The sequence below is a fragment of the Ctenocephalides felis genome, unplaced genomic scaffold (assembly GCF_003426905.1).
Source record: "Ctenocephalides felis isolate EL2017-DRISC unplaced genomic scaffold, ASM342690v1 CF-g0.4_SCAFFOLD_01886, whole genome shotgun sequence".
NCBI classification, from domain to species: Eukaryota; Metazoa; Arthropoda; class Insecta; order Siphonaptera; family Pulicidae; genus Ctenocephalides; species Ctenocephalides felis.
In genome coordinates, this window is record NW_020538040.1 from 133,230,693 (window position 1) to 133,245,949 (window position 15,257).

The 15,257-nt window shown below is 30.8% G+C and overlaps 2 protein-coding genes across 4 annotated transcripts in view; one reads left to right on the top strand and one right to left on the bottom strand.

The window, feature by feature from the left end:
* LOC113377906 (tyrosine-protein phosphatase 99A-like) overlaps positions 1–13,964 on the top strand; it is a 32,685-nt gene extending 18,721 nt beyond the window's left edge. For 2 of the 3 annotated variants that reach the window (XM_026618360.1, XM_026618359.1), the window contains exon 13: positions 2,021–2,192. The gene's annotated coding sequence lies outside the window, so the exon portion shown is untranslated. Of the gene's footprint in view, positions 1–2,020; positions 2,193–13,840 lie in introns of those variants that run through there. The other variant, XM_026618358.1, reaches the window with a different exon arrangement.
* The window catches only part of LOC113375923, a 112,003-nt gene continuing 101,039 nt past the window's right edge, over positions 4,294–15,257 (bottom strand). Inside the window, exons 64-68 of the mRNA XM_026615862.1 lie at positions 12,546–12,697; positions 11,909–12,024; positions 11,712–11,842; positions 7,545–7,744; positions 4,294–4,383 (exon numbers count right to left, since the gene is read on the bottom strand). Coding sequence (XP_026471647.1) covers positions 4,294–4,383; positions 7,545–7,744; positions 11,712–11,842; positions 11,909–12,024; positions 12,546–12,697 — 689 coding nt within the window. The remainder of the gene's footprint in view (positions 4,384–7,544; positions 7,745–11,711; positions 11,843–11,908; positions 12,025–12,545; positions 12,698–15,257) is intronic.

Below are 15,257 nucleotides of genomic sequence, written 5' to 3' on the forward strand. Positions count from 1 at the left end.
GGATGTGGCTCTGAAAATTGTCGAGTTAAGAAATGGATCGTATCGACTGAAAATAACTAAAATTTGTGTATTGTAACGTTTTTCCTTACTATTAATATTATACATGTTTAAATTAAAACATTATTTATTTGATTTTTGGTTGTATTTTGAATGCGTTTTTTTAGAAATCCACCACTTTTGGTGCGACTTTGTTACCAAGAATATTATGAAAATAATTAGGTTGCTTGCGTGAAGACCTATGTCAATACTGCTTGAAGTAAGGCTGCTTGAATCAGCTATCGAAAGAAAACTTTTAATAACTTTTCATTTATCTCCTCTTTTAAGAAAATCCTCCTCAATCTTCTTTTAAAAATGTTCCTGATTACCTTTTAAAAATATTTTCAATCCTTGTTTAAAAATGTCCTGTATTCTTTTTTAACTCCTTAACTTAAAATGAAGAACATAGCTCGCGTGCGATTTCTAGGCCAAACGTAAATATTACGGGAATAGCCTGCGTATGATAATCGGTCTAGAAGCAAATATTACGCATTACGGACATAGCCCGGTACGGCAATCGCAAGTATCACAAAATATTTATTTATAGATAAATAAAACACAAAATTTTTTAATTTTTGTGAAAATCTGTACACTATGTGGAAAAAACAGTCAGAAACGCTGCGCCAGCTTGTACAACTTTGGCCCAACATTTTCTAATCGAAATTGTAAGTTAAGGGGTTAAGATCTCCTACTTTAATATATTTCCTCTTTTCATATGTTTGCGACAATTATCACATGACGAGGTTTTCATTGTTTTACTTGTAATGAATTATTAATATATTAATATTTTAAACAGACACTATATAATAAGACACTAATAAACAGTCTATGAAACTCGTTTTCTCTACTGCACTAGAACCATATTTTAATCATTTATGACTCAACTAATGCATTATCATATAGCTTATTTGAAAATCTTGAATCCAGATTAGAATTTCGTTAAAATAATCTAGTGAGATTTAATGGCGTGGTGAAATTCTATAAAAAAAAATCTTATTTCGAAATCTTAATCGATGAATCGATCAATTTTTGTGATTGACGTAGATGTTTCCCAGATATCATTCATGGAAGTATATATCTGGGAAAAGTTCATTCTGTAGTTCCATTGGTCTTTTACTGGAGATAAGCTTGATACGTACCTTTTTGATACCATTTATAAATTTATAAATTTATTAATCAATACATTTTTATATCAATATTTGTAAATGCTGTGCCATTAACAAATTGAGTTGTGATGGCTCATAGTAGTAACAAGTTGCGAAATAATAATTTTAAAAGTTCCATAATTTTGACTTACGTTCTGCTCAAGTTTGATAATGATTACGGATTTTATAATACTTAAATCCGTTAAAAATATCTAGCCTTGTTTTTATTTATTACACAAAATTTGATACAAATTCTTCATAAGCTCGCAAGCCTAATCACCGTAAATACCACAAAAAACGATGAAAGCTTTCACATTTTGGAGAAAAAATGACAATATGACTGAGAAAACTCTTGAAATTATAAAAACCTATCGTACTATTAAAATAATAGATTTATTATATTCATCTAAGTAAGATAAATTGTTTCTAGAGATATGACAAATGACTGTCTCACTGCACAATTTTTATTATCATGTTATATAAGAATGCTCGATGTATTTTACAAAGCATCATATTTCGATTTCGTCGTGTCTGAATTTTGTGATTTTACAAAATAAATTAAAAAATAATTGTGTCAATTATGTTCAAAACTTTTTGTGATTATCTACACAAGTATTCCCAGTGCCGTGTACAAATATAAATAAATGTTACCTGGTAACTAGCAATCTAGCTTTAATAACTTTTGTAAAAGACGTGGATCCTTGGGTCGTTCATGGCATTTCTATTGCCCTCGACTCTTGGTTCTTGGTCTACATAAGTGCAAAAATTCTGCAAACGTTGCACATAGAAAATGTATTATGCTTTTTAGTTTGATTATTGATTTTTTTTTTTAAAAATAGGTGTAGGAATGTCTGCGATAGTGTGTTTGATAATGAAACATATGGCTTTTATATACACCAATCTATAATAGGCAGTCTAGAACCAATTGAATTTTATCAATTTTTGAAGTTGAAGTATTTCATATACATATAAGCTATGTGTAATTTTATATAAATGCAAATATTAATTAACGTTGATATAAGAGGTACGTACTGTATAACTATAATATAATCATTGTAGAAGTGTCTAGTTTTATTTTATAATAACTTAGTATCATCATGTATAGAATCTTCAAGAAATTTGAACATGAATATATAAAATCATTGAAAAAACGAAATATTTTGTATAAATGGTTTACAGGTATAACATTTTTATTGCAGATCATGCCAGTTAATAATTTCTCTGCTCGAAGGCAGGTCTTTTGTGCGAGAGCAATATTTACCATTCGATACCAGGTTGTCTTCTACACCTGTTTTTGTACACTTTAGCCTTGTAAGTCTGGATGCTTCCTTTTCTCAAACAAGTCGTTAATCAATCAAGTGTTCGTCCAAGACTCATTACTTAAAAGTTCTCCCTTTCTCGATAATCAGCATTATATTGAAATTTAATTTCAATTAATTTTATTATTTGTTTCCGCTGCTCTCTCTTCGAAGTGCTTTCTTTTTTTTCTGCTTTCAAAGGAGCAGTTTGTTTTTGCCAAAAAATCCGATTTGCTAATTTTGTTTCCTCTACGTTTTAAGTCATTCAGAATCTTTTGACACCAAAATTGTATCAAAATGTATAAATGAAATGAGTGTGTTGATCTGTGAGTCAAAATCTGGCCATAATCTACATTTTCTAAACTACTGTTGCATCAATTTGAAAGATTTTAAAAGTCATTAGACCAAGAAGGACTTGTAGTCTAAGAGTCAGTGAACTATTTGACTTGCAACCGAATTTTTTTTAATGATATACTCTTGCAACCGTCAGAATGGTCTGGCTTTTTACATATGCTTTCTGAACAATTAAAAGAATACTACACCCTAAAAATTTGAGCCTTGTGAAAGCAAGTTAAAAAAAAATTTTTTTTTTTACATTTTCAAAAACTTTAGGGATAATGACGCAATCGCGAGACGCTTGCCAGACCGGCACTTTCTTAATGTACCGATAATAAAATATCATTAAAAAAATTTCTAGCTTTAAGAAAACAGGTTAGTCAAATAGTTCACTGGCTCTTAGACTATTGCTTTAGTTACTTTTACCAGACGATCGGCCAAACCATTGATTTGGAATTTGCAGAAAAGTGCAAATTGTTTTGTACAAATTTTCGTCAAAATCTCTGAATCGATTTTGAAAATACAAAAACGGTTCTAATGATATAGTTGGAAATAGTGCCTATTGGTTCTTGGAAAAGATTGGCAACTCTTCGTAATTAATTACTGATTTTTTGTTTTGATAGTTTTTCTCCTTAACCGAACATCATATAATATTATTATGGCTCTACTAAAAGTGGTTTATTTATGAAAATTTATTAATGTGTGAAATCACGGTCTGCGTCAAAATTTTAAAATTTTATCCTGACATTTTTAAATGTTGCTAAATATCAATTGTTATCGATTAAGTCTATTTATTAGAACATATCAGTATGATAATACATTTCGTCTTAAGGTGTAATGCCACTCACACTTACTTCTGTATTTTAACTATACAATCAATTTCGATGTTAATGAAACAATTCAAATTCGATGTTAATGAAACATATTCAAATAAAGCGAAATCGCTAAGGATGCTTGAATTTTTGTGGGTATCTTTAATAAAGAGAGAGCTGGGGATATTGGATTTTTAAATCATTCCACAGGGTTGTATTTTCAGAATATTAGAAATCAAAATAGGAAAACATAGGAGAAAATATGATCTATTCAAGAATTGAATGATTAACTTTTATTGAAGACTGATCGCAGCCTGATACCATGCGCAATATGAGAAAAAATACGAACTACTATTTATATACTTCTTGACTTGATCATATTTTAATGTTGATTGATTTTTTTATGTGTTAATCCAAAAAGAAACGGATAATGGCGAAGAGCATGAAATATAATATATGCTACTTTTTCAAATTTGTGGATGTGAATAATTTTAATATTAGTATTGCTGACAATCTTCTTCAACGATTTCGGATCCATACGAGAAACTTTAAACACCGTTTGTATTATTGATTTATAATTATAAATATTTTATTGCCAAACATAACACAACAGAATCATTTTATTTACAAGAACATTGTACTAAAATAATATATACTAATTTATTGCTATGACGAATCCACATAATCACTTTCGAAATCTCTGTCGAAACTGAAATCTTGGAGGAGCGCTAACACAGAAGATTCATCCATAAATTTCTGCAACAAAGAAAGTAATGAAATTATAGTTAATATTATTGCATATGAACCTACTTACTTTATAATAGAAGAAGGTCTCTAAATATGGGGAACGTTTTATAGGCATAAAACTATATAAATTTATAGACCTATCGTCGGATAAGATTGTTTTCTCATCGTACTCAACACAATGAACTGTTTTTGTTCTAGCAGTAAGATAATAGGCGCAAGCTTAACTGAGACGAGTATAAAGTAATTTTATTTTATTATAGCAATTCTGACAGCAAAACGATCACGAGCTCTTAAATTTTTAACATTATAAATATAATGGCGTTACTCTGAACTATTTTTTTTTTATTTATTTTATCTTCATTCTGCAATCTATAAAAATAATTATCAAAAATGAAAAAACGGAGAGAACGGAGCGTCCAATATGAACGATACAAAAACCTTTTTATTAACTTCCCGAAAGAGAAGTTTATTTTCATAAAAAAATCCGACTCGCTAATTTTATGTTTTCCCGACGTTTCAAGCCATTCTTAATCGAATGAGACCAAATTTGAAAAAAGTATGTGTGTGTGCATGTGTGTGAACATATTTTTTGCCGTAAATCAAGGTTTTCTCAAAAACGGCAGGATTGATTTCAAAAATTTAAAAGCCTTTCGATGTATCTCGATGAGGACTAGCGTTTCTGCGTCTTGTGTGACGATCGGCCGGGCTATTTCTTTGTAAATCGCAGAAAAGTGAAAAATTTTTCGTCCACGTTTTAGCCCGCAATTCTGAATCGATTTTGAAAATTCAAAAACCGTTCGATAGATATTGATTGGGAATCGTGGTGATTAGTTTTTGGTAAAGATCAGCCAGGCCGTTGTCTTGTAATAAAGTTCTTTAAAAAAAACGACTATTTTTATGATTTTTTTTTGACGGTAGATACCATAGTTTTGTAGATCATACTAAAATATTACGGCCCTACGACAAGTCGTTTAATTTGCAAAATTCGTCAAAGTTTGCAAAAAATTGTATCGTTTTTTTGGCATTTGTCAAAATTAAACCTTTGATAGACGTTTTCTAAAAAATGCCTGAATCGATTTTATAAATTTAAAAGCCATTTGATGTATCTTAATGAGGACTATATATTGTCAGCTTTGTGAGACGATCTGCCGAACCATTTCTTTCTAATTTGAAAAACAGTGTTAAACTTTTCGTCCACGTTTAAGCTCAAACTACCGAATCGATTTAAAAAAATTAAAAACTGTTCGAAAGATATTAGTTGGGAATGATACTGATTAGTTTTAGGTGAAAATCTACCGAGCCATTTTCTTGCAATTATCTGTTGAAAAAAAAAATGGAACTTTTTTTGGCGATATATATCATGGTCTTATAGAAATTACTGAAATAGTACGCCCTTAAAACAAGTAGTTTAATTTTAAAAATTCATCAAAGTTTGAGAAAATGAGTAGTTTTTTTGACGTTTGTTAAAATTAAAATTAGACGATTTACTTGGTATAACGATAGAGTACTTGGTCTTAATGAACATACTAAACCATTAAAGTCCTACGAAAACTGGTTCAATTATAAAAATTATTGATTTGTGAAAATTTGGTTTTAGAAAATACTCCGAGTTAACGTGTTCGTTCGTTTTCAATTATGTGTAATAAATCTTCTCGGAATACTTCTAATCACTCATAAATTAATTTGTTTATTATTGATTAAGTCGATTATTTACACATATCGGGAAGTTCATGTAACTTGCCTCAAGGCTAAATACCAATATTAACTAGTTTGTATTGACGGGATGAAGAACCGGTAAAATGATCATTAAACGTATGCACATCAAATTATCAGATATTTTATAGGGATTTCAGTAATAAGTACCAATATTTATCCGTTTCCGTTAGACTGCGATATTTTATCTTTAGAACAGTTACGTAGTGATTGTTTTGGAAAGGAGTTCAATATTTTCAATAATTTCATAATAAAAAAAAATCAATTTTCTGTACGGGAAGATCCTGTAATTTGGCTTAAGGCACGATGCCATGTATATAGCGATGCCAGACAGCGCTAGTTCCTTATGTAGATTGATGACCACGCTGATTAAAAATATTTTTGTTACACCACTTGAAAAACAGCTATTATTTTCATTTATAAACAAATTGCTTTTCTACCAGATCAGTTTTGTACTAATTAACTTCCCGTAGGGCAAGTTATAGTAATCGCAAAAAAATCGAAAATGAAAATTTTTATATATCTTTACGTTTCAAAGGTTTCTGAACATTTTGGCATACCTTAGAAAAAATGGATGTATGTGTGTGTGTGTGTGTGTGTGTGTGTATGTATGTATGTATGTATGTACGTGTGTGTATGTATGTGCGGATACAAATTTTCGTCGACGATTTCGGGAACACAAATCAACCGATTTGAATATTTCAAAAAGCATTCGATTCGTATTGATAAGGAGACGTGCTGATTAGTTTTTGGCGAAGGCAGGTCTAGCCGTTCCGAAGATACGGGGCAAAAAGTGCCGACAACGGTAACTTAGTTTTTAAGAGAACGGAGCGTCCGATTTGAATAATTCAAAAAACATTTGACTTGTATTGACAAGATAAAGAATCGATAAAATTTTCATGAAGGTAGGTCTAGCGGTTTCGGAGATATGGAGGAAAAAGTAAAAAAATGAGCCATTTGGCGGTCAAAAATGATCATTAGACATATGCACATCAAATTATCAGATATTTTATAGAGATTTTAACAATAAGTATACATTTTGTTAACATTCCTATGGGTTCCGTACCAATGCTTATGCGTTAGACAGCGACGCGGCGCTTACGCGCTTTATATTTTGTCCCTATGCAGTTAAAGCAGTACGATTGCTTTGAAAAAAAGTTCAGAGCTTCCACAATATGTCAAAATAAAGAAATAAAATTTTTTTCAAAAAAAAATTAAAAAGAAATTTTTTTATTTTTTTTAATTTTTTTTCAAAAAAAAAGTAATTTTTTGTCCAATTTATAGTTTCTCAAAAATCTTATTTTTTCAAAGTAAATTTTTTTCAAAAATGTTAATCGTTTTTAAAAAATTAATAATTTTTGGTACGGGAAGTTTCAGCAATTTGCCTTAAGGCACGATGCCTTAATTGCCTTAAGACAGAATTCCACTTACAGCTAGTTAATTATTATTTTACTCACCGTGTCCTGGCTCGGCGGTGTCTGGTAGTCGCAGGAGTGGCAGTGGGTGTAGGCTGTCCCGTAGTCGCGCGCCGTGCACTCGCATATCTGACAAGCGGACGGAACCGCAGAAACCGCCACTCGTTTTGCAAAAACGCTCACGAATTTTTTCACCGGATTACGCTTGTCACTTTCCATTTTCTTTGCGGTGAATAGCGAACCTGTCGGGGATAGATCGATATTAGTTTTATATAACGGATAGTATATGATATTCGTGGCTACTGACAAATTAATTAAAAAATTTCAGTTTATGAACAAATAAACTATCTATACATTTAAGTAATGCAATGAAAATTCAAATGTTTGTCATTATTAACTTCTCGTAGGGTAAGTTATTGTAATGGGCCGAAAATCGGAATTGAAAATTTTTACATTTCTCGACGTTTTGAAGGTTTCTGAACATTTTGGCATACTTCAGAAAAAATGGATGTGTGTGTGTATGTATGTATGGATACAAATTTTCGCCCACGTTTTCGGGCGTACGGATCAACCGTACGCCCGATTAAAAAACATTCGACTCCTATTGATAAGGAGATGTGCTGATTAGTTTTTGGTAGAGGCAGGTCCAGCAGGTACGGAGATAACGAGCAAAGAGTGCAGAAAATAGAAATCGAGTTTTTGAGAGAACGGAGCATCCGATTTGAATGATCTAAAAAACATTCAATTAGTAATGATTGGGAGAAGTGTTTATTAGTTTTTGGCAAAGGCAGGCCCAACCATTTTGAAGATACGGAGCTAAATTTGTAAAAAATGGCAGTTTTTGAGAGAACTAAGCGTCCGATTTAAATGATTCAAAGAACTTTCTGCTTGTCTTAACAAAATAATTGATTTTGGAAAAAAAAATTTTGTTCCAATTTTTTTTTTTTAGTTTTTTTTAGTTTTTTGTATATCGAAAATATTTCAGATTTTATTTTTAATTCTGACTATAGTTTGTTATAGCAATTCAGTTTATATAATTCTTAGAAATATTAGACAATGTTACAATATTTATAATAATCTATTTGAAAACATTCAGTATTCCTCAAACATTTCGTTACGGTACGGGAAGTTCCAGCAATTTGCCTTAAGGCACGATGCCATAATTGCCTCAAGACAGAATTCCACTTACAGCTAGTCGTCAATCATTTTATCGTCGATACAGACACAATTTTCAGCTTCACGTAGGGTAAGTTATAGTAATCGCAAACAAAAAAGGGCGTATGTGTATATGTGTCGTATGTAAAGGGCCGGATTTAAAAATTTGGCGCCCTGGCGTACTGACAAAAATGCCGCCTCATCCCAGGATTTTTACTTAAACTGTTTTTATGTAAAAAATTATTTTAAATTCTTTTAAAATTCATTTCGCATTACATACTATAAATAGTGGTACTTGGCATCGCAAATTACTTGTACGGCAAATTGCTTGTACTTCCCGTACCAAAAATTAAAATTAAAAAAAAAAAAAATATTGTGAAAACTTTGAAAAAAAAATTAATTTTTTGAAAAATTTGAGTTTTTTGTATTTTTAAGCGCTGCGTCGCAATATCATGGATATACAATGTTACAGAACCCATAGAAATGTAAACAAAATTTATACTTATTATTAAAATATCTGACCGCCAAATGTTTTTTCAAATCTCGAATTTTTTTTTATTAGGTCACCGAAACCGCTAGAATTGTCTCCCACAAATTTATGTAGTTCTTCATTTTGTCTATACATATAATTTTTTTAATGATATTGGACGTTTCGTTTCTCAAAAACTGAATTATCATTTTTGACATTTCGGCCCGTCTTTTCGAATAAGTTGGACCTGCCTTGGACTAATAACTAATCTGCACGTCTCGTTAAATAAGAATCGTTATCATTCAAATAAAATTCAATTTTAATAAATTTAACCCTTTCTTCCACTCGGATGCCGCCGCTCCGGCGACAAAATTCATATAAATCTCGGAATTCGCGAGTGGAAAGGGTTAATAAATAAAAGTTCATAATTTTCTAAAACATTCAAAATATCAAAAAAGGTTTCTTAAATTCAATTTTTTTCATTTTTCGAAAAATTTCAAAGCTCTTTATAAAATGTAATTTTTAGTACGGGTAATTTCAGTAACGCACAATGCCATGCGTCACTAGTTTAATTTTTTTCGGCACTATAAGCTGGAAGTGCACAAATTCGTCATCTTAAGAGTGCTCGCGATCTGAAGAACATACTTTTCTTAAACTTTCAGCTCATTTACGAATCTTTTTATTAGCAAAATTGCCAGATTTTGCATTGCAATCGTATTATGTTTTGTTAATTATATTTTTTGAATAAAAAATGTTATTGAGAAAAAAATTTTGTTTTTACTACGCAAATTTTGCCGCCTCCGGAAATTTGCCACCCTGGGCAGTAGCTCCTACTGCCCCTACTGTAAATCCAGCACTGGGTATGTATGTATGTATGTTCGGATACAAATTTTGGTCTACGATTACTAGAGCATGGATTTTGACCGACTTGAATGATTCAAAAAACATTCGATTCCTATTGTAGGGAGACGTTCTGATTAGTTTTTGACTAAGACAGGCCCAGCCGTTTCGAAGATACGGAGCAAAATGTGCAAAAATGCAAATTCAATTTTTGGTAGATCGGAACGTCCGATTTAAATGATTCAAAAAATATTTTATTTAATTGACGGAATGAAGAAATGGTTAAATTTTTAGGAAGTCAGGTTTAGCGGTTTCGCAGATGCAATGATAATAGTTAAAACCCCATATTTGCGGTCAAAAATAATTATTAGACTTTAATAATAAGTACAATTTTTTTTGTTTTTGTCTGAGTACCAAGATTTAAAATATTGAACCGTTAAACTGCAATGCGGCGCTTAAGCGCTTCGATATTTCGCCCTTTCAAACAGTTATGCAGCGCTGTCGCAATGAAAAAAGTATCAATATTTTCAAGAAAACTTGAAGCTTTTCGAGAAATTCTAGAAATTTGCCTTGAGGCGCGATGCAATGCATCTCTAGTTAATATATAATGTATAGGCCTATTTTCGGATAAGATGGCTCTGTTATCTACAGAAAAATTAATTATATTTGGAATAAAAGAGTTCATGCGTGCGCGATATTTTTATATTGAACACGTTGTGAAACCGTAGTAAATTATATTACTTTGCGATAAGCAAGGTGTGATATAAAAGAAATTTATGATCACATTTATAAAAGAAATGGCTTTTCCCATTATTGTTTTGACAAAAAATTATTTTTGTTCACGGTACATTGAATCTTCTTTTTCAAACCGTTGTGAAAACAATCTAACATCTTTCTAAATATTCGAAGATAGCCAGTACTTAACGTTTGCAGTAACAGTTTTTGTAAACCAATGAATTTTTGAATTATTTTGAAAAGTATTTTAATTTTTTGATAATAGTATACTTAACTTCCCGTAGGGTAAGTTATAGTAATCGCAAAAAAATCGAAAGAGAAATTTTTTGCATATCTTTACAAGGTCTTCTGAACATTTTGACATGTCTTAGAAAAAATGTATGTATGTGTTTGTGTGTGTGTGTATGTGCGAATACACTTTTTTGGCTGGTATCGGAAAAGGTTTTGGCAAATGCAGTTCCAGTCGTTCCAAAGATCCAGGAAAAAAGTGCAAAAATTGTATTTGTATCGAAGGAATGAAGAATTGATTTAATACTTGGGAAGGCAGGTCCAGCGGTTTTAAAGATGAAATTAAAAAAGTAAAAAAACGCCATTTAATAGAGATTCAATAATAAGTACAAATTTTGTTCACATATCTGTGGGCTCCGTACAAAAATTATAATGTTTATTACAATATGGGAAGTTCCAGCATTTTGCCCTAAGACGTGATGGCATACACTTAATTTTTTGTGGTTTGCTACTGATTACTATAATACGATTGGTTATGATGATGTTATTGCCACATTACAAACAATTAACCTTTGGACACGACTCTACCTTTAAAATTTATTTTTTTCGGTAATTGCTGTCTATTTTGATATTACTCTATTACTGTCCATGCCTTAAATTGGTAATAGGAAATCACAAATTATACAAGTATCATTTCAATTATGTTGCTGTGCTCGTGTTTGTAAAATACTGTGCTGTTTTTTCCTGGATAAATCAAATAGTATTATTTCATAATTAATTACCATTGGATCCTAGTGCCAATCTGGAACAATATCCCAAAGTAGCTTTTGGAAGTCTCACCGAGTCTCTCAGTTCCTTGTCTCCAATCAGTCCATTGACGTCTTTTTCGTATATGCGGTGACTTGATCGATACCTGTAATAATACGATAATTATATTAGTAAATAATATTTTGTTTCATATATTGTATTGTATTTTTACGAACCGTAAAATGCTTTATTTGTTTTCACTTTATCAAAGGTAAATTCTTCATTGATCAGCATGTGCAGTTTTATGCCACTTTCCAGCAGGAGGGAATTTATAGCAGCGTAATCCAGCTATTAAATAATTTAGAGACGAAACATTAGTGCAAATAAAATTGATGAATAAAATCGAGAAAAATTAGTAGGAGGATCTTGATTGATTTTTTTTTTCAACATGATGGTTACAGTTCACGTTCTTTGCGTTCTTGTTTTTTTCTTTGACAAAAAGAAGTAAAAATGTTTTTGTTGTCGGTTATTTTGAAATTTGTAAAATGAATTAAAAATTGTGTGATGAGTGTTATTTATTGCTTTGAAACATAACACTTGGTAACAATGGTCAGAAGTAAGTATGTTCTGATAATAAAATTTATGTGTGCTAACTTTATACTTAAAGGATTGTTTTTTATTTAAAATGCGTCTACCATAATAGTTTCAGTTGACAACTCATGTTTTCCATATATCAGAGTGTGTATTAAATTGGATTATAAAAGGCTCGTTTTGTTTTAATTGTGGTACGCATTTAGAATTCATATTTTTTTTAAATATAATTTCATTAAAAATTAATTAAACTTAGATAGTTAGGGAAGTGAACTTACTTTCATATCTTTTGGATTGCAAGTTGAGCATGGTAATGTGATGAATATCTTCGATACTCCTGGTCTAAATACTAATTTGCTCGCAAATGCAACCGCTTCAAATATATCTTTACTACCTTCTGCATCGCCCTTTGAAAGACTCTCTTTAGAACCTAAAATATAATCATACGTGTAATCCATTTAACATTTTTAATCAACTATGATTGTGGAAAATGATTTCAAAAAATTCTTATTACTTTATTTAATGCATATTATTAACTTTCCATAGGGTAAGTTATAGTAATCGCAGTAAAATCGAAAATGAAGTTTTTAATATATTTTTACGTTTTAGAGGTTTCTGAACATTTCGGCATACCTTAGAAAAAATTGATGTATGTGTGTGCGGATACAATATTTTGTCTATGATTTCGAGAACACGTATTTAGTTTTTATCGATAAGGAGACGAGCTGATTAGTTTTTGGCAAAGGTAGGCCTCGCCATTTCGAAGATACGGCGCAAAAAGGGCCAAAAATGGTATTTCAGATTTTGAGAGAACGGAGCGTCCAATTTCAATAATTCATTTTTTCAAACATTTTACTTGTATTCACCAAGTGAACAACTGGTAAAATTTTTGAGAAGGCAGATCTAGTGTTTCCGGAGATCCAATACAAAAAGTAAAAAATAATGCCACTTGGCAGTCAAAAATGATCATTAGACATATGCACATTATATTACCAAATTTTGTGTACATTTACATATGTTTCGTACCAATGTTCTACACGTTAATCTGCGACGAAGCGCTTACGCGCTTCGATATTTCGGCTCTAAAACAGCTATGCAGCGCGATTGCTTTAATAAAAAGTTCAACATTTTCAAGAAATTTCATAATATAAAAAAAATTTAAATTTTCGAAAAATGTCTAATTTTTTAAAAAATTTCAAAATGCTCAAAAATTAGTTATTTTCAGTTTTGAAAAAATTTTCAAGTTTTTTTTTAAAAATTTAGTTCTCGGTACGGGAAGCTCTAGCAATTTGCCGCCTCAAGGCACAATGCCATGCACCACTAGTTATACTGTTACTTATTTGCAGAAGTTGGAAAGACCTAAACTAAAAATAAGCAATTGTTGCTTTACGGCTCTTGGATACGAAACTACTGAATTACTACTCATTATTATTTTTTCTTTATTAACTACAAAATCGAGCAATTTTCATTCTAATTCTAAACATTTTTTGTCAACTATGTTTTGCCAATTCTATTCAATGTGTATGGAGACTGGCTCAGAATTAAACTATAAATATTTATATTATGTTTTTAGATACACGAAATTTAGTAAAGTAACGAAGCTTGTGAATCATAGGAAAAAAGTCAATAATTGGTATTTATCAAGATGTTAACTCAGACTTTATGAAAAAATCTCAAATTCACTTGAAGACTACAAGGCAGAAAAAGTCACAAATGGATATATGTTAGATATGATTGTGCACACGATGCTATTTTCACGAGGTTTAAGTGGCGTTTTGCTTAAATGCAACTTGCATGGTTTAAGTGGCGTTTTGCTTAAATGCAACTTGCATGCATTTTCCGGTATGTGTAATTAATAGATTTAGTAATTTAATTTGTAAATGATCAGATAAGTATTCTGTTTACATGTCTACTTATTTACATGTGTATCTTTTTGTCCACTATTCTACCTGTCAACCTGTCTATTTGTGTACAAGTCTCTCTGCCTTCCTGTCTATATGCCTACCTGTTTACTTTTATACTTTTTACCTATCTCTTTTTCTACCTGTTTAGCTTTCTATCTACCTAACATCGAGGGTCTACCTGTATACTTGCGTACTAATAATTTCATTTGTATATCAATGATAATATTTATATGAATTATTATATTATTGTATATGAATCTGACATGATAGCTTTATGTTTATCTCCACGTTTGAAGTCGTTCTGAATCGTTCGAGACCAAAATAAGAAAAAGAATATATGTGTCGATATGTGAGCACCGATTTGAAAATTTATAAGCTTTTGATGATACTTTATAAAGACTAACTTCAATTAGTTTCTCGGAACGATCGGCTTAAATGGGACATTTTTATGAAACATTTTATGAGTTAAGGGCCTACGACAAGTGGTTTATTTATAAAAAAATCAATTAAAGTTTGCAAAAATAATGTTTTAAATCATTTGTCAAAATAAGTAATATAGTTGTAGATTTTGTACAAAATGGAAGAACTTGCAAAACACGGATATATTGATTTCTTATTGCTTATGTCGATTATTTGCACATATTGCAATGCTGATGCAACTTGCCTCAAAACAAAAATTCACTTAGGTGAAGTACGGACATAATGACATGGCATTTTGTTTTTTAGTGATATTTTCATTTAATGATATTATAACCAGTCTCAATCGTTTTTACTCATCTTTGGTTCATTGATCACCAGTAATATACTATTAAGTATGAACTATAATATTTATTAAGCAAAAGTGCAACCTATTACAAAACATACTGAGAGTAAGGACATACTGAGATGCTAATTTTAAGAAAGCAGTTTACAAATACATTACAATTACAATTACATTTTGTCCGTATTTCCCCTACATCTAGCTTATTTATTGGTCACCATATAACGCGGTACGAATGCTGTGATTTACACTAATTCTTATAGTCGGTTTTTTATAGAACCCACTGCGAATTAGTTCGGATTTTATTGTAAATAGGAGTGTCGTAT